Here is a 19669-nt window from a genome sequence, read left to right on the forward strand (position 1 = left end):
TGTGAGTAGGGCCTTTGTAAAATATTAATTATGGAACCTTATACTGATTTGACTTAAAGCTATGGGTTAAAAATAATAATTATGTTTTTTTGCTCTCTGGGCAACAGAGTTATTTTTATTCATACTAAGCATGAGTATTATACATTCTAAAATTTAAACAACTTTCAGATTATGTTATATTTGTTAGTCTTTTTGAAAGAAATACATGTGATCAAAGAAGATGCTCTGATTCTGAAAGTTAAAAAAGAAAATAGCAGATAGATGTTTAAATATATACCTTCTGATTGGGATTATAGTTTTTCTATTTAAATTAATAGCTTGGAGTTAGAGTCCCAGTCATGTGGAGCAAGAAGTAAGGGCCACTGTAGGAGAAAGGGAAGAGCTATCAAACCCTTATCACCAGAGGCAACCTTTGATAGGAAGAGGGCATTTATTTTAAAAATGTATAATTCAGGGCTTCCCTGGTGGCACAGTGGTTGGGAGTCCGCCTGCCGATGCAGGGGACACGGGTTCGTGCCCCGGTCCGGGAAGATCCCGTGGGCCGCGGAGCGGCTGGGCCCGTGAGCCTTGGCCGCTGAGCCTGCGTGTCCGGAGCCTGTGCTCCGCAGCGGGAGAGGCCACGACAGTGAGAGGCCCACGTACCAAAAAAATAAAAAATTTAAAATAAAAAAATAAAAATGTATAATGCAGCCTCAGACCCCTCCCAACGCATGAGTGGTCAAGGCCATTTCATTCAAGATTTGTTATTCAAGAAACAAGTTAAACAAATAAATTGAGAGAAAATATGGTTCATACCAGGGATAGGCAAACTTTTTTTTTTTTGTAGAAGTCCAGATAGTATTTTAGCTTAGTGGGCTGTGTGATCTCAGTTGCAGGTACTCATTTCTTCTGTCACAGTGCAGAAACAGTCATAGATAATATGTAAATGAATAGGCATGGCTGTGTTCCAATAAAACTTTATTTACAAAAGCAGGCAACTGGCCTTATTCGGCCAGAGGGTTATAATTTGCTGATCCCTGATTTTTACTGAACATTAACTTCAGTTAGACTCAAGGCAAGTTCCTTCAAACAAAGAAACAACTAAACCCTTTGAATGGTTTTGATGATCGTTCAAATCTGTGACTTGGCCAGGAAGAGCTGAGTTTGTGGTGGAAAGTAGTACTGTTAGAATATTTGTTACCACCCATAAACCTTACATTGTATGTTCCAAGTCTACCTTAGTCCAATCTTGTAGCAAAATTCAATTCTTACAATCAAATTTATTTCTTCCCACAAACTTTCATCCCACCCTGAACCCTCTAAAGTTCAGCTGCAGAGAAGGGACTGTCTATATAGTGTTAGGGCAGGCAGTAGCGGGAGATGAAGTTACCTCAGGATCATCTCCAGATAAGTAGAGGCTGATCGTTCAGTATGTACAGTATGCACTATCAATGGTCCATTTCAGAAAATTCTAAATGAAGCAGAAGAAATAATTAAAGGTGAAATATTTTTATTTTTTATTGAGGTATAGTTGATTTATAATGTTGTGTTAAAGATGAAATTTGTAGTAAATACAAACAGTTTCCCCTCAGTTTATCTTGTTTTTGTAATTTAAAAACACTTTTTCATTACAGGTTCATACTTTTGTTTATTAGACTTTCTTAAAGCAAAGCATATACAGTCTATCCTCATTATTCATGAATTCTGTATTTGAGAATTTTTCTACTTGCTAAAATTTAACTCCACAAATAACCCCCAAATCAATACTCACAGTGCTTTTGCAGTCATTCATGGATTTGCGCCGAGCAGCCACAAATTTCATTTTCTTGGTGAGCACATTTCTAAAGCTGAGATAGAAAGAGGCGATGCGCTGCGTTCTTGTTTTAGCTTTTTTATTGTAAACAAGTCCTTCTGCAGTCTACTTGGTGCCATGTGTTTTGCATTTTTATGCTTTTTATTGGTGATTTCACTATTTGCAATGGCTCCCAAGAACAGTGCTGAAATGCTGTCGAGTGTTCCTAAATGTGGGAAGGCTGTGACGTGCCTTTGGAAGAAAATAGGTGTGTCAGAAAAGCTTCACTCAGGCATGAGTTATAGTGCTGTTGACCATGAGTTCAATGTTTATGAGTCAATAATATATATTAAGCAAGGTGTCTTTAAACAGAAACACACAGAAAACAAGGTTTTGTATTGATTGGTTGATGAGAATATTGTGACCAGAGGCACAGGAGCCTAACCCTGTATTTCCCTTAGGAACAGCGGTTCGGTTCTTTAGTTCTGTGTTCATGGTGACCTTATAGAAAGTAACTACAGTGAATAATGAGAATCAACTGTACTCCTTTGAGAGTGCAGCCATAAAGGAGATTATTCAGAGTGGTATTTGAAAAATTTCATCGCTAACAGGGTGACGCCTCTAACTGCTCTTACATTGTCCAGATTCTCGTGCTGCTCCTTTCTTCTCCCTGGGAGAAGTCTCTCCAAATCCTGTCATTCCTTCAAAGTCCTTCCCTTAAAGGGAGTCTTTCCTTTCACCACTAACGGTAATTTTTGTCTTCCTCTTTTCCTGGAGAATTTTGCTGTTAATCCTGGTTTGGCATCAGACCCTTTGGTTTGTTTACCTGGTCCATGCATCTTAGTCTTAGGATCCTCATGGGTCTGTGGGATGCTTGAGGGAAACGCAATCTTACATTTATTGCTTATGTTTTCTCTTTCTTCTTCTCTTCTGATTCTTCTCCTTTCTACAACATGCTCTAATTGCTCTTATAATAATAATTTTCCTACTTCCATCATCCTACTATCCTGCTTTATTTTTATTGCCAGATTTCTCAAAAGAATATTCCACACTCTTTGGCTTCATTTAGTCATTTTCTACTTTCTTTTAACTCAGTGCCTTACATATTTATGTATAATAAACGCTTAATCATTTATTAAAATGTAGAAATGCATGCTTTAAAATGAATAGATCCTAGCTTAATTGAATTTACCTCAAAGTCAGAGTATCTTGATTTGAATCTCAGTTCTGCTGCTTCTTAATGTCATTTCTTGGTAAGGCCATGTACGCTCTCAGTCTTTTCTTTAGATGGAGTGTCATTATTTACCTACAAGGCTGTTATGACTTTTGAGTGAAATAATGTGTGTATATTTGTTTAATGTATTTGTTGAAATTTGAGTTGGTGTTGCAATATGTACTTAAGCAAATCTATAGCTCATCTAAATTCACAATTTTACCTTAATCAGTCCAAGCCTCTCCCTTATAAAGTGAGGGATTTGAAATTCGTGATTTCTAAGGTCCTTATCAGTTCTAAGTTTATAATTTTTATTTTTTAAAGGAAAAATTGAGGCTTCTGAAATTGTCCAGTCCCTCCAGATACTAGGTCTAACTATTTCTAAACAACAAGCAGAGTTGATTCTTCAAAGGTAAGCGCTTCCTCTATTGACAGTTTTTTTTTTTTTTACTTTTAGTATCCTGTATTAGAGATCTGCCTTTGTAAGTGTGGCTTAAAACAAATCCTTGTACCTTACCATTCCTCACTATGTACTTTCAATATCTTTCTCCCCCTTTTCTCGCTTTTCATTTTGTGTGTATACATATACCTAAAGTGTAGGACTGGGAAAACTCTTTCAAGGCCTCCAGGGCTGGTGCAGTAGAAGAAGCTCTGTTTTCCCTTTTACGTGACTCCTTTACCACTCACACAAAACACTTCACTTCTGAAACTTCTGGTCACTGAATATGTGGGGTTTTTTCCCCACAACAAGTAATTCTAGCTGACACTAGCTGGGTGTCCTACAACATAACCCAATGCTAACATTTTCTACCTGGAGGTAGTGTCAGATCCCACAGATTAAGGACTCAGTTTCACAAGACTGCTCTCCACTTCAGATGCCAATTGCAAGTAGTAGGTACCCAGATTACCCACATCTTCTGCCTGACTTGACTACACATCAGAGGTTCCCGTGACGTTCTCCCCCTTGGGTTCAGTTACTTGCTAGAGGAGCTCACAGAACTCAGGGAAACATTTACTTATGCTTACTAGTTTATTACAGGATATTATAAAGGACACAGATGAACAGGCAGACAAAAAGATACGTAAGGAGAGGCCTGGGAGGGTCCTGAGCACAGATGTCTTTGTGGAGTTAGGTGTTTCACTCTGCCAGTGTATGGATGTGTTTTCTAACCAGAAGCTCCCTAAATCCCGTGCTATTGAGATTTTTATGGAGGCTTCTTCATGTAGGCATGCTCAATTATTAACTCCATTTTCAGTCCCTCTCCCCCTCTGGAGAATTGGGGTAGGATGGGGGTGGGAAGGGGGCTGAAAATTCCAAGCTTCTAATCATGACTTGGTTTTTCTGGTGACCAGCCCTTATCCAGGAGCCATCCAGGAGCCCACCCAGAGTTGCCTCATTAGAACAAAAGATGCCCTAGTGCTCTTATCACTTAGGAAATTACAAGGGCTTTAGGGGCTCTTGCCAGGAACAGGGAACAGAGACCAAGTTATATATTTTCTATTATCTCACAGTGTTTTAAAAGGCAGAATCAGATTGTGTTTTCAGTAGTGGAAATCACGGACCTTCCCTTGAGTGCTCAGCCATCAGTGTGACTCGTAATACCTCCAAATGTCAGCTTCCTTTCTGCCATTTCACTGTCTCTTAGTATACTCAAAACTGAATTCATGGGAGAGAAGTCTGAAAGGTGCTGATTGAAACAGCTGAGGCTGAGTCATCAGAGTCTGAGAATAGGAATCACTTGGTTGAAATACAGCCTCCTAGTTCTACTTTTTCAGTAGACGATATGGGTGGGGAGTAGCTGAAATAGGTAGGCAGTCGCTCCCAAACATGTGTGCTTCATGTATCTTTATCTTCCGCTCTCAAGTAAAATCCATTTTCCACTTAGGCTTTCATATCCATCCCTCTTTCCTCTAATTTTCTTATCTCTAGTTCCCGCTCCACGTTTATTGAGGACCTTGTGGCACTTGTCAAGTAGTCATTTTCTCTTTAAGTCCTAGGAAACTTCAGTATTCGTGCCGGTGACTCCTCTTTCTAGCGTCAGTGTTCCTTGCCTTCCTCAACACACCTGAGACTTTTATTCCATTTTGCTTCAGCAGCCCACTCCCTCTCAGGATTGTATCATAACTTGAAGCCACTCCTCGTCTGACTTCAGACTTCAGACTTCACTCCTCGTCTGAAGTCTTAAAAACCTGTATCCTACCTTCTGACCCTTCTTCCTCCAGATTCTACACTGTCTTGCTCCTATGGTACTTGCGTTTTGACTTACAGATCTCTGGCCCCTTCATTTCCACCAGTCCGTCAATCTCCTCTTGATCGATTCCTTCCACCACTCCTACTTACTTTCCCCCAATCCTGAACCACCCTCTCAGTTGTTCTCTTTGCCCCAGCATTTGGGCTATGAAACATTTCTAGAGAAAAATGAAACCATACCGGCCCAAGAATAACCAAGACATTCTTGGAGAACCCTAAGGAGCTGGGGGCCTGCCCTATCAGATATCAAAGAGTTGTTATAAGCTATAATTAAGACTTAGTGGTATTGCTACACAGATAGACAAGTTGACAAGTGGAACATACCATCCCAGAAACAGACCCATCCGTATTTGGGATTTGTCACATGAGAGAAGTAACTCTGCAAATCCCTGGGAAAAGGAGAGACTATGCAATAAATTGTTCTGGTGCACCTGGTTATCCATGCAGACAGAAATACAGTTGGGTACCTGCCTCACGCCATGCACAGAAATCACAGACATAGAAAACAAACTTATGGTTACCAAAAGGGAAAGGGAGGGTAGGAAGGATAAATTAGGAGTATGGGATTAACAGATACAAACTACTATACATAAAATAGATAAGCAACAAGGATTTACTGTATAGCACAGGGAACTATATTCAATATCTTGTAATAACCTATAATGGAAAATAATCTGAAAAAATTATAAGTATGACTGAGTCACTTTGCTGTACATCTGAAACTAACATAATACTGTAAAACAACTGTACTTCAATTTAAAAAAATCAAACTAAATGTGAAAGTTACACTACAGTACCTTTAGAGGAAAAAGAAGCAAATGTCTATATCTCAGTATAGGGAAGAATTTATTTTAAAAAAATACAGAAGTCAGTAACCATATATGAAAAGATTGATAAACTCAGCTGTATTATAATTAAGAGCATCTATTCATGGACACTGTAAATAAAATGAAAAGACAAAGAGAAGGTACTTGCTAACCTATAACTTGAAGGATTAAATCAGCTATATAAAGAACTATACATATTTAAGAAAAAGACACAACCCATTAGAAAAATGGGCAAAAGATATGAACAAGCATTTCACAAGGGGAAAAACATGAATAGCAGATGAATATAATGAGATGCTCAAATTCGTTAGTAAGTTGAAGAGAAACGCAATTTAAACCCACAGTGAGACTATCTTATTTAAGAAGTTTGTCAACACTAAGTGTTCTGTAGCTTTAAGCTGCAGAGTTTGGAATTCATTTATTCATTCAACAAATATTTGCTCTGCGCCAGGCACTGTTCTAGACACTTTGGTCATATCAGTGAATAAAATAAAAAATCCTTGCCTTGTGGAGGATGCGTGCATGTGTGTGGGGGGGGTTGAGGGGTAGGGTCAGACAATAAACAATTGCATTAAAATAGCAAATAGTGATTAAAAAATAGAGCTATAAATATTTTAACCCAGAAGAATAGTGTCATAAACATCAGTAGTAACTAGGACTCTTATGCAAATATGGAATGTTAACACCTGTGTGCTGGGACAATTGAAAGTTTAAGTGTAACTTCATGGATGCAATCAAAGTTAAAAGTGACACTGGAAAATATAATCATAAATATCTGAAAATAGCATTTTATCTGACTGCCATCTTTATGCATCACTTTCACACAAGTCATAGAATAAATTCAGAGGAGACACCAAAACTTTTTTTTCAGATATATTCATTAATTCAATAAATAAATGAGCACTTTCTTTGTACTGCCCACTTTAGATGCTGGGTCTACAGTAGTGAACAAAACTATCAAAATCCTGGGCAGTTTAAAGTTGCTTTTAGGAAAATAAACAGGTACAAATGACATTATTGCCAAGAACCTACTAAAATAAGCAAAAAGTTAATGAAAAATATCCAAGGCTACAATATGTTAATTTTAAATGTTGAAGATAAGGTACCAGGATTTCTTAAGACTCAGAAGGCCCAATCACCAAGTTTGATTTTATGTTTTACAATCATTGGTAATTTTCTTAGCTTAGAGAAAATTGGAGAAGGAAATTGATAGTGTATTTTGAGTACATTCTGAAGTCACATCCAAATGTTACAATAGAACATTAAGAACTATCTTCTTGAGCCAGTGTAAGAAAAAATGGATCATAAATTCATTCATTGCTACCCCGCAATTTTATCTTCCAGCATTAGTGTTTGATAGCTCATTGACTTGGAGTTTGACAGAGCACCAAAAGTAGCCTTTAGTGAGACCTGTAATTTGTGGGTCTATTTTTATCTAAATGATTAAAACAGATCATCAAATGCTTGTTGCTCTTTCCAAAAACCTTTTAAGAATATTAAGTTGGAAGAGAAACTGTCATTCTGCAACATGGCCAATAATGTTAGTTTTATTTATACATTTTATTTTGTTCTTTAATCAGCTTCTTCTTATTTTCAGCATCGATGCTGATGGGACAATGACAGTGGACTGGAATGAATGGAGAGACTACTTCTTATTTAACCCTGTTACAGACATTGAGGAAATTATCCGTTTCTGGAAACATTCTACTGTGAGTACGCTTTATGTATTAATTTATACTTATTTGGAGCTGTAAGCAATTGGTATGGTTATCATCCAAGAGCACTCTGTAACACTTATGGGCCATGGTACCCGTCTCAGTAGCTCTTTAACTTGTAGAGTTCTACGTATCCTGTTAGGTGTATACTCAGAGTATATTAAAGCTTTTTTTTAAAAATTAATTTTATTTTATTTATTTTTGGCTGTGTTGGGTCTTCGTTGCTGCGGGTGGGCTTTCTCTAGTTGCAGCGAGCGGGGGCTACTCTTTGTTGAGGTGCGTGGGCTTCTCATTGCAGTGGCTTCTCTCGTGGAGAATGGGCTCCAGGCATGCGGGGTTCAGTAGTTGTGGCACATGGGCTCAGTAGTTGTGGCTTGTGGGCTCTAGAGCACAGGCTCAGTAGTTGTGGTGCACGGGCTTAGTTGCTCCGCAGCATGTGGGATCTTCCCAGACCAGGGATCGAACCCGTGTCCCCTGCATTGGCAGGAGGATTCTTAACCACTGTGCCACCAGAGAAGTCCTGGGGCTTTTACTTTTTATAGATAATATATTGCCTAAATAATCTCAGTACCTCGTGGTTGATAATGACCAAAGATCCCTTCTGAAACTTGCTTGTTCAGTCAACCACCTACATTTATCTCTGGCTTAAGGCACCTATAATAATAATCATGGAAGGTTAAAATATCTTTGGCTCATCTGCTTAGTATTGCACACCTATCCATCTGTATTCTTCTAAACTTTCAAATTTTAATTAAATTACATTAATATCCTACTGAAATATCCTGGGGTAAATGAAATTCATTTCATTCTGCAATCTGTTCCTGAAAACAGTGGGAACTCTTTGAAGGAATTTTTATTTTTCTAATGGGCTTGACTTCTATACATATTCCTGGATTTCAGTACATTTTATATGCACTAAATGAAGCCTAGAGTTCACATTGTTACTAGTAACAATGCCTAAACTTACCTAGAGCATTGTAGAATTATTGGTGACTAATGCCTTTTCAACTATGAGTATAAAATAATACTATATTTGTAGTTCAGTTGCCTTGATAAATTTTATACTTATGTGAAGTCATATTTACATAATCAAATTCTTATTGTATCTTTGGAGATAGTAATAGTTGAGGCTACAATCATGTATCCATTTTATTGATTGTAAAATGAAGAAATAGAGGGTTACTACTATAGCAAAGCTCCTTACCCTGACAGTCTTACCTATAAAATCTTTTACACTAGAATCATTTAGATAATAAAGTTGTAAAAATATTATTACAGAATTTTGTTTCTGTCAAGCTATGTTTGTAACCTATAGTAATATTTAGAGAAGATTGGAAGGTAGATCATTTTAAACAATACCTCTCTGTAAACTAAATTTTATATAGAATCTATCGCATGTTTTAAATGACAAGTCAGATTTATAAAAATATTTACAGACAGTCTATATAGGAAATGAGTTTAGGGGTACTCAAATTACAGTTTTAATTTAATTTTTATTTACATCTTTAGAGCACATATCATGTTATCAAGTATAATGTGGATATAATTTTGAGATAAAGTGTGTATCTTTGAAGAACTGACAAATTGTTTTCTTTCTGTAGCAAAGGATTCACTACCTCTGATCAAATGCTGCTCTTTCATTCTGACTTAGACCTAGAAGAGAAAAGTTATTCTGAATCTATTAAGAAAAAAGTTGTGATTTTTGGTTTTGTAAATTTGTAATTACTGTTAATTTTCATTTCTTGCGGACTGATACTGTACTTCATTTAGCGTGAATAAGCTACTTATAATTGCCTATATGCTCAGATTGGTTCAGTATAGTACTTTCTAAGGATTGAAGCTGATCTTAATTATAAAATATGTAATTCTTCTTTCAAAGAAGCAAACCTTCTGGAATGATCTGTCTTTAACTGATGGAGCCTGGGGCTCTCTCTTCCATTTTAACAGGGTATTGACATAGGAGATAGTTTAACTATTCCAGATGAATTCACGGAAGATGAAAAGAAGTCGGGGCAGTGGTGGAGGCAGCTTTTGGCAGGAGGTGTTGCTGGTGCCGTCTCTCGCACAAGCACTGCCCCTTTGGATCGTCTGAAAGTCATGATGCAGGTGAGCTTTGCGATCTTCTGTCTAAGTTTGCCCAAAATATCCTGAAACAATGAGAAATACGGTGCTTTGAAAAAAGTTTAAAAATTTCGCAGTGATAGTCATACCTTTAAAAAGAAATCTCTCAATTTTATTGCTATTAATCCTAAATTCAGTCCATGTTAAGTATTTCAGTGTTAGACCAAACCTTAAATTGTTGGTACATGTGTGTGATGAACTTTTAATCTTGACTTTCTGTGACTATTCAAATGTTTAATTAGAAAAGGAAATCTCTAGCCATTATTGTAGGGTTCTCCTTAAATTACTTATATTTTCCTTGTATTTTATATTCTTTCTCAAAAGAGGGTTTTTCTGAAATCTAGAATCTTGAAACAAGGATGTAACTTAAAAAATTATTCTAAAGCTGAGGTTGGCAGGAAAGACCTGGGTTTATAAGCTGACTTTCCTATTTACTAGCAGTGTAGGCTTGGCTGGTCAGAGTGAAAAGAAAGAGGGAAAGGAAAGGATTAATATTTATTTGGTGCTCATTATGGTAACCCATTTAATCCTCTAGTAACCCTGCATGGGGGGATTTTATCCTCATATTATCTGTGGGGAACACGAGGCTCAGAGAGTTAAATAACTTTTTCTTTACAACAAATTAGACAAGGAATGGAGTATTTCTGGCTCTAAAGCTCATGGTTCTCACACTGCATGAAACCCTTGAGGCCTCATTTTCCTTCACTCTAGAATGGGAATAGGAATATCTAACAAGGGTGGTTGTAAGAATTAAATAATGTAAGGTATGTGAAAATGCCTGGTAGGCTGGAACACCCTGCTAGAACATACTAGCTGCTTAAAAAAGGGTTTTAAAAGTTGTGTTGTTATACCTATGGTCAGCACTTTTTATATTTGCCATTAGATTTCTGTACAAAATGATTTATGACAATATTTTAAACCAGCATCCATTGAGAATGTACCTACATCTCAAAATATGTTTAGGGGTAAAGATACTGCTTTAAAAAAAAAGGAGAGGGAATCGGCTTGTATGTTTTTCTTTAGGAACAATAGTAAATTGACTTTGAGAGAGCTTGAATAAGCATTCATCTTTTCCTTTGTCGTATTTTATTGTGAAGTTTATTTAAAATAAAATGGATATATTTAGACTTCTGTTCCTGAAAGTTCAGGGGTTTCCCCAAACTACCTTCAGATTCATTAATTCGCAGAACTCACTGGAAGCTTTTATACTCATGGTTATGGTTTATTACAGTGAAGGATATATATTAAAATCAGCCAAGGAAAGAAGAGCATAGGGCTTCCAGGGAAGTACCAAATGCAGAGTTTCTGTTGTTTTCTCCCCAGAGAGTCAGAATGTATTATTTCCTGACATTGGCGTGTGACAACATGCACAGAGTTGCACACCAACCAAGGAGGCTCACCTGAGTGTTTGGTGTCCAGAGTTTTTATTGTGACTAGATCACATACTGCCCTCATGGCTGACCTTTAGTCTTCAGCCTCTCCCTTCCTCCCTTCTTGGTTTTTTTTTTTTAATAGTAGTCACTCATTTTGTGTAAGCAGAAACAATCAGAAGAATAGCTGACTTCTTTAATTACTTTTGGTTTATTAGATTTAATCAGTTTTATATAGAAGCAAGCATAAGGTCTAGTTTATTTAAACAACTATCACATCGGTAGTATGAGCCAGGTAATTCATCAGTATTCACTGGGTTAGGCAGTTGGTACATGAGATTTCGAGATAAGCTGTAGAAGTTACAATTTTTATTTTTGGTGTCAGGCTGTGTGTATTCTATTCTCTATGGCTCTGATAAACATAACATCCAGATTGTTTTGAGTCCCATTTATATTTCAAGTCAGTAGTACTTCTCAGGGGGAGGGATAATATATTACATTCAGTATATTTTTCTAATTTTTCTTATACTGAACTTGCTCATGTTCCAAAGGGTGTTCCATAGCCTAATAAATAATAAGTTGGTTCATTTTATCTTACAAACATTGTTCATAATTTTACTTTTGATCATGCCTTCTCTGTTTGCTTTCCCACACTCAGGGTTACGATTTTTCTTAGTTTTAGATTCAGAGTCAGGCTTCTAAAATGATGGTAATAGTTCTTCCCCATATATATTTTCTCAGCCTTCTAAAGTCTATTTTCAAATATATCTTCATGCAGTAATAAATAATACTGAAGAAAAGAGAGTGGATTGTATGGTTACTTTAGAAATAGTAATAATAACATCCCACCAGTATTTAATATCGTTTTGCTTTTGTTTTTAGGTCCATGGTTCAAAATCAGAGAAAATGAACATATATGGCGGCTTTCGACAGATGGTGAAAGAGGGAGGTATCCGCTCACTTTGGAGAGGAAATGGTACAAATGTCATTAAAATTGCTCCTGAGACAGCTGTTAAGTTCTGGGCATATGAACAGGTAATAGTTATCACCTGTGGAATTTGTTATCAAAGGGGAGTTAATAAACTGATTCAATAACAATTATCATACAATGCTTTTTAGATTATTATTTTAATACATGATAATTTTCCACATATACTCCATGAGGAATTTCTCTTATAGGAGATTAGACTAGATAACCTCAGAGATCCCTTATGACTCAATTCTGGGATTCTGAATTTCATATTACTTAAAAAGACTTTTGTGTTCTTTTCTAAGTAGCTCTTAAAGGAAATGTAAGATTTTAGCTTATTCATTTTGAATTCAGAATAGAAGCTGCACACTCACATAAGTTTTTGTGAAAGTATCCCCATCCAGCATCTGGAAGGAAAACTTTTAAGTTGGAGTCCTTTGTGTAATTTGACATTGCTATAAAATTGAGTTGAATTTAGAGTGAAAGCTCCATGAAGGCAGGGGCTTGGCTTCTTCTCCGTGCACTCCAGCATTTAGACAGAGCCTGGCGTGTGATAAGTGCTCAGTAAGTGTAGAATGAGTGAGTGAATGAGTAAATGAATGAATGCATTTACCTCTGAATCAACTTCTCTGTTGACTTAGATTGTTTAGGATGCTTAGATATTAGGATGCTGCTTCAGCATAACTTGGTGTTAAGAGGAAATACAGTAGTGGATTTTAGAGTTTGGCTTCTCTTTGTCATTAGCAGAATTGTCTAGTTAAGCACGCACAAAATTATTCTTTCCTATATTTCTTCCATCATTGTTAACCATAAGAACCTTGAAATTGAATCCCACCTTATATTTTGTATTATTTCAAATAGATTTTTGATAATTTTGGAGAACATTTTGTTCTTGAGCAACAGAAGACTCTTGAGAAGATTACAAAGTCTAGTGGTGTTTTTTTCTTGGCTTAGGAAATAGAGAAGCAAAGAAAACATTGAAGAAAATGTAGCCTCCGTGACTTTAATTACAGCTTATCTTTGGGAAGTGTATTTTCCTTCTGTGGACGTTCGAGGATACATATCACGACTAGTAAGGGCTAGCATTTTAGATACCTGTAGGTTATTCTGATCACATACTTGGATTTTATGATAGGAAAACCAGACCCTAAAATAAATAAGTACTCAAGTATAAAACCATTATTCCATATGCAGGAAGTCGATATTTTTGAAAGTCTGTATTATTGCAAGCAAATGTATGTATTATACTTTATGCTACTTAGCAGAATCTTACCTTGAACACTACCAACAGGCATCCAGCCAGGCTCCTTTCTCAGGCCTCTTCACAATATTTAATTACTGCATGCTCACTTTTCTTAGATATCAAGAGAAAGCTCTCTGCACAGTGTGGTATAGTGTTCTTGTGGTCTCTGGGACCTATTATGCCTGTCCATTTTCTGCCCCCTGCTGAAGGTCCTTTCATCCCTCAGGGTTCTCTTAAGTCCAAAGCCCAGCTTCCTATGAGAAGCATTTCCTAAGCATCCTAACCAAAACTGATGCCTCTCCTGCCTGGTTTCCTTAGAGTACTATTTTACAGAATATCCAATTTTCCATCGGATATGGAAAACCCGTTGTTTTTCCCAGTGAGTTGTAAACTACCTTGGCATAAATGTTATGCCATATATATTCTCAAATTTCCCAGAGTACCTAACTAGCTCACTTCTGTATTCAGGTAGGTCTTGTTCATTGAATAACTAATAGTTTAGAAAACGAAGAAAAGAATATTTTCAGCCTGGTATGTAGCTCTCTTAAACACATCAACATGGGATAAAGCTGCGGTCCATTTGGGTCCTCATTGCCATAGCAGTTCAATTGGATCAGGAACAGGGTGGCAGTACGGTGTTGTGTTCTCATGGTTTCAGCTGCCATCTGCATTCTAACTGTTTTCCATTCTAACATTTTTCTCTTCAGCTCTATACCTGCACATCCACCTGAGCACTGCATATCTGTGCATCTCCGCTTACATATCCCAAGGGTACTTTACAGTCATCCCTCCCCCACCCCCCACTCCAGTGACACACACACACACCATTCCTCTTCCTATAGGTCATATGGTGGTGAACATCTTTCAAGACTTTGCTCGGGAGTTATTTCCTCCCTTTGTTTCCCTCTGTTAGCACTCTCACACTGAATTCTGATGATCTCAGTACTTATCTCTCTTCTTAAGGAGACTGTGAGCTTCCTTAGGCAGGATCTGTTTTCAGGTGTGTGTTCCCGGCACCTTGCCCAGTGCCAGTAAATCCTCATTGAATGAGTGTGAGTCTTAAGTCCATTAAGATGAAGGGGAAGATGGGTATTTGAGCAGAAGCAGCAGGCTGTGGACAGAAATGTTGGCACAGGAGAGCATCACTCACTAAGGAAGCTGAAGGTGGTCCACTGGGCTTAAGTGTAGTGGAGTGTGTGTCCGGGAAGATGATGTTGAAAGCAGGCTGGACAGATAGGCAGGAGCCAGATGTGATAGGAGTCTAGATTTTATCCTGAATGTGGTGAGGGGGTTATTGAAGCATCTTACGTAGGGAAGTGGAATAAGTATATTTACATTTAAGAAAGATCAATGTGGAAAAAGAGTGAAGAGGTATTGGAAGAGAGTGAGGCTGTAGTTGAGGCAGGGAGACTATTTAAGGAAATATTTCAGGAATTCAGGTAAGAAATGAGTACCAGTATAAGGAGACGGCTGTAGTGACTGAAGAAAAACTGAAATGAACTGAAAACTATTTTGGGAAATAGAAACAACAGAACTCACTGAGTGAATGTAGAGGTGAGAAAGAGGAATCAAGGGTGATACTCTGGTTTCTAACTTGAGCAACTAAGTATGTAGAGAACACAATAAGAGGAACAAGAGGAACTGATTTTGAGGGAAGACAACAGGTTGCATTTTGGACATGCTGGGTTTGAGTTGTTTCTGTAATACGTACAAGGAGCTGTCCAGTAGGACAGGGAGGTTGTGATTGAGGTGAAAAGCCTTTGGAATGGAGCCCCCAGGAAGGCTTACAGAACGAGAACAGTTCTGGGGATATGTCCAGGGAGAAGTAGGAGAAACTTGTAGAGGAGACTGAGAAAGAGAAGCCAAAGAGACAGGAGGAAATCCAGAGAAAGTGACGGCCTAGAAGTCAGAGGAAGAAGAGGGTTCCATGAAGGGTCAAATACTGCAGGGTACTAAATACAATAAACAGTTTATCTTTCAGAATTTACCAGCTCCGAGACGGGAAAGCTTGGTATAAATGTTTCAGTGAGGTAATGAGATGATAAACCAATTGAAATGAGCTGAAGTGAACAGGAGGTGAAGAAAACTGGACAGTAGACACCTTTGTTGGGAGCTTGACTTCAGTGAAGGGAAGGAGAAAAGAAGAGGGAGAGAGTGATAGGTTAGAAGCATGTTGGGTTTTGATACGTTTCATTTTGATGACATGCCTATGGCTGAAGGAAGCATGTCAATACAAAGAAGGAGGTTAAAAAATATAAGTGAGAGAGACTGATGACAAGTGCAGCAGGTATTCAGAGGAAGTATGTGTGTGGACTAGGGAGTGGGGGGTGGAGGGGCTGGGGGAGAAATAGGTACTAACCAGTCTGCTGGCAGGATTAGCCTTTGACTGTGTGGAGGACTGTTCTCATGTCAGCTCGGGAAGAAAAAGATATAAGTGGATGTGGGTGATTTTGTGGGAAGTGGGCAGGAATACCAAGATATCCTTGCTTGGTGGCCTCTCTGTTCTTCCTTGAGTTCCCAAGAAAGGACTTTTTTTGAGAATGAGGGAGGAAGCGGTATTGGAAGCTGGAGGAGAAAGGAGAAGGTTGAAATGGTATTCAAACAAATGGAGAGAGAGTTGAGATAGATAGGATGGATGGAAAGAAAGAAAAAGAAAGAAATAAAGAAAATTGTAAGAAAGAAAGGAAGGGAGGGAGGAAGGAAGGAAGAGAAGGAAAGAAAAGAAAAGAAAAAAGAAAAGAAAAGAAGGAAGAAAGAGAGAAAGAAAGAAAGGAAGGAAAAATTAAAATCCTGAAAAGGATTTTAGGCTGGCTTTGAGAGCACAGCTAAGTCATCTTTGAGAAAGTCAAATTCTGTGGCCTTGAGCAAGCCACCTAAAGTCTCTGTGACTGTTACCTCCTTTCTGGGGTAGGAATTAAGCTTGGTGACATAGTGTTAAGCACCTGTCCCTTTGCCTAACCCTGTACAGGCTCTCTGTCCTCAACTCTTACCTTTGTGCATTGTATGTTCTGGGGTGCAGGAGCCCCAAACCCCTACACTTTAAATATTTATTCACCAATCACTAAAGAATACTTTTGATAGGTGCTTTTGGGATGGGGGTACACTATGTAAACGATGTCTCTGAGGTTCCTGTTCATACGCAGGACGGTTTTCAATAAATTATATTTAATGATGGTGATAATCTGACATGCAGGAAAATCAATAGGGCCTACGCAGAAGGGAGTTTTGGTTAACATTCTGATGCAGTTCAGGAAATGGAGCCTGTGGAAACATTGCTCTTTGGGGGTAAGCAGATATCTGCTATTTGGGGAACTTTGTGAAATCATAATATATTTAATTTTTATCATGAGCAGAGAAACACAGTTTTACTAGGAGAAAGTATTCCTGTGTTTTTGCATTGGGCTCTTTGGATCCCAGGAACAGAGACTGGCTGGCTCAGGGAAGGAGGCTGGAGGTGCCTGCGGCATTAAGGGGAGGAGCCTCAGGAAGTGCAGAAAGTGGAACCTCACTGACCTGTCCCTTCTCCATGTGTCTGCTTCTCTATTGCTTTATCCATTTCTCCCTCAGGTGTCAGTGCCTAATTATACCTGTAGACCCACCTCACATTTCTAGGAGAAGGAATCTGGTTTACCTGGCTTATAACCACAGTCTGTGTTTGGACAGAGATTTTCTCTCCAAGTTGTAGAAAGACAATATTGAATATATTAGTAATAACAACAACAACAACAATAACATTTACTGAACATTTGCCATTTGCCCAGCACTGTGCTGTGTTACGTGTATTATCTGATCAAATTCTTTCAACAACCCTGTGAAACTGGGGTTATCGCAGATGAGGAAACTGCATGTGGACATGTTCATAAACTTGCTCAGGGCCACATAGACCTAGGGTTCAAGCCCAGGTCTGCCTGACTGTGGAGCCCATGATGTTAACATCCTGCCCTATCGGTATTTCGGCTGCATTTGTGCCAGATTTCCCCCTTTGGCCAGATCAGCCATGTCGGTTGCTTTAGTACTGGTGGGCCAGGCGGGCTCTGGGGTCGAGATGTTAGTATGGTTAAATGTATTACCTACAAAAACTGTTTTTCTAAGTTGTTTTGTTAATATTTGTCACTTATTTATTAGTTTTACTTATACTGGTGAAAATAAACTCATCTTAAAAAAAGGAAAACTATGGGGAAAATATCTAAAAACTGTGAACACTTTATTAACCTGTGCATCTGAGGAAGAATGTTGTGATGAATCTGTTTTAGCAAAGGAGCTACCGGGTCCCCTCTGTGATCATCTGTGTTTTGTGGAATTCTAACTTGAAAATCACTGTCCAGTAAACTGAATGTATTAGCATTCAAACCTTGCTTTTCTGTTAGATATTGTTAATGCAGTGCATTAACAATTAATAATTAATGTGCATTTTGAGAAACATCATATTGTCAATTGATTTCTAGGAGCTGATTTGTATTTTTGTATTGTCTTAGCTTGGCCTGCCATAACAAAATACCATATGCTGGATTGTTTAAACAACAGAAGTTTATTTCTCACAGTTCTAGAGCTGGGGAGTCTGTCATCACGGTGCTGACCAATTCAGTTTCCAGTGAGGGCTCTCTCCCTGGCTTGCAGATGGCCACCCTCTCACTGTGTGCTCACATAGCCTTTCCTTGGTGCATACATGTTGGGGGAAGAGAGAGAGAGGGGTGAGGGATAGGGAAGGAAGGAGGGAGAGACTGAGCATGTGTGTGAAAGAAAGAGAGAAAGAGAGAGAGGCCCCACCTCATGATCAAACCATAATTACCTCCCAAAGGCCCCAGCTCCAAATACTATCGCATTGGAGGTTACAGTTTCAACATATGAATTTGTTGGGGGGGGACGCGAAAGGGGGGGGAAGAACACAATTCATTCTGTAGCAGGTATTAATGTGCATTTAAAACTTTATTTACACAGTACAAGAAGTTGCTTACTGAGGAAGGACAAAAAGTAGGAACCTTTGAGAGATTCGTTTCTGGTTCCATGGCTGGAGCAACTGCACAGACACTTATTTATCCTATGGAGGTAAGTACCATTGTGAAGTCTGATTGCATTAACGGTGTTTGTATTATTATCTATTACTGTGTAACAAGTTATCCCAAGATTAACAGTTTAAAACAAAGTATATATAATCTCACGGTTTCTGTGGATCAGGAACCTGGGTGTAGCTTAGCTGGGTTCCTCTGGCTCAGGGTTTCTCACAGCCTATAGCAGGGTGTCAGCCAGGGCTGCAGTCACTGCAAGGTTCAACTGGGGATGGATCTGTTTTCAAGCTTATTCACGTGTTTGTTGCCAGGTTTTCCTGGCTGTTGGTTGAAGATATCAGTTCCTTATTGCAGGGTCCTCTCCATAGGATGCTTGAGTATCCTCACAACATGGTAGCTGGTTTTTCCAAATCAGTTATCAAAGAGAGCACCCAAGATAGAAGCTGCAATCTTTGGTCACATCTGCTCTATTCTGTTGGTCACAAAGACCGCGCCTGGTAGAGTGTGGAAGGGGACTACACATGGTGTGAATACCAGGAGGCAGGGATAGTTGGGGGCCATCTTGGAGGCTGGCTCCCATAGTGTTGAAAAGAATTATAGCACCCATTCCTCTCCAAAGAGTTTCTGTACCATAAAGTTCGTAATGGAACCTTAGAATTTGGTGGTAATCCTAACTGGACATCCTTTTATTAGAGCATAGGTTAGCAAACCATGGACCTGTGGACTGTTTTGTACAACCCTTGAGCTAAGGATGGTTTTTATATTTTTACCTTTTTAAGGTGGTTTAAAAACAACAACAACAAAAAAGCAATACCAAAGAATATGCAACAGAGACCTGGTATTTCAGTCCTGCAAAGACGAAAATATTTACTTTATAGAGAAAGTTTGCCAACTCCTGCTTTAGAGCAAGAATAATATTGTAGATGTGGATATCTTTATTGATATGACACAGCGTTTTTCAATAACTGATAAGACTTAAGAAATACTGTTAGTTTTCACCTTTGTGGTATGCATATTAATATAGCTTTCCTTGCAGGCATCTTAATATGATTGTTCATATTGCTCCACACACCCCTCAAAAAATATCCTAACTCAATATGTAGGCTTCCTCTTATATCCTCCATCTCAGTTAATAGCATCACCTTCCCTCTTCTCTGCTGGCCCCATCCCAAGTTCCAAGCT

The 19669-nt window shown here is 38.4% G+C and overlaps 1 protein-coding gene across 2 annotated transcripts in view; it reads left to right on the plus strand.

Moving 5' to 3' along the window:
• Window positions 1-19669, plus strand: part of SLC25A24 (solute carrier family 25 member 24) — a 58336-nt gene that overhangs the window by 20242 nt on the left and 18425 nt on the right. For both annotated transcript variants that reach the window (XM_082833526.1, XM_082833525.1), the window contains exons 3-7: window positions 3309-3396; window positions 7660-7771; window positions 9725-9883; window positions 12151-12303; window positions 18420-18527. In XM_082833526.1, coding sequence (XP_082689652.1) covers window positions 3309-3396; window positions 7660-7771; window positions 9725-9883; window positions 12151-12303; window positions 18420-18527 — 620 coding nt within the window. The remainder of the gene's footprint in view (window positions 1-3308; window positions 3397-7659; window positions 7772-9724; window positions 9884-12150; window positions 12304-18419; window positions 18528-19669) is intronic.

This window comes from Leucopleurus acutus, assembly GCF_964270905.1.
Source record: "Leucopleurus acutus genome assembly, chromosome: 2".
In the NCBI taxonomy this organism is placed as follows: domain Eukaryota; kingdom Metazoa; phylum Chordata; class Mammalia; order Artiodactyla; family Delphinidae; genus Leucopleurus; species Leucopleurus acutus.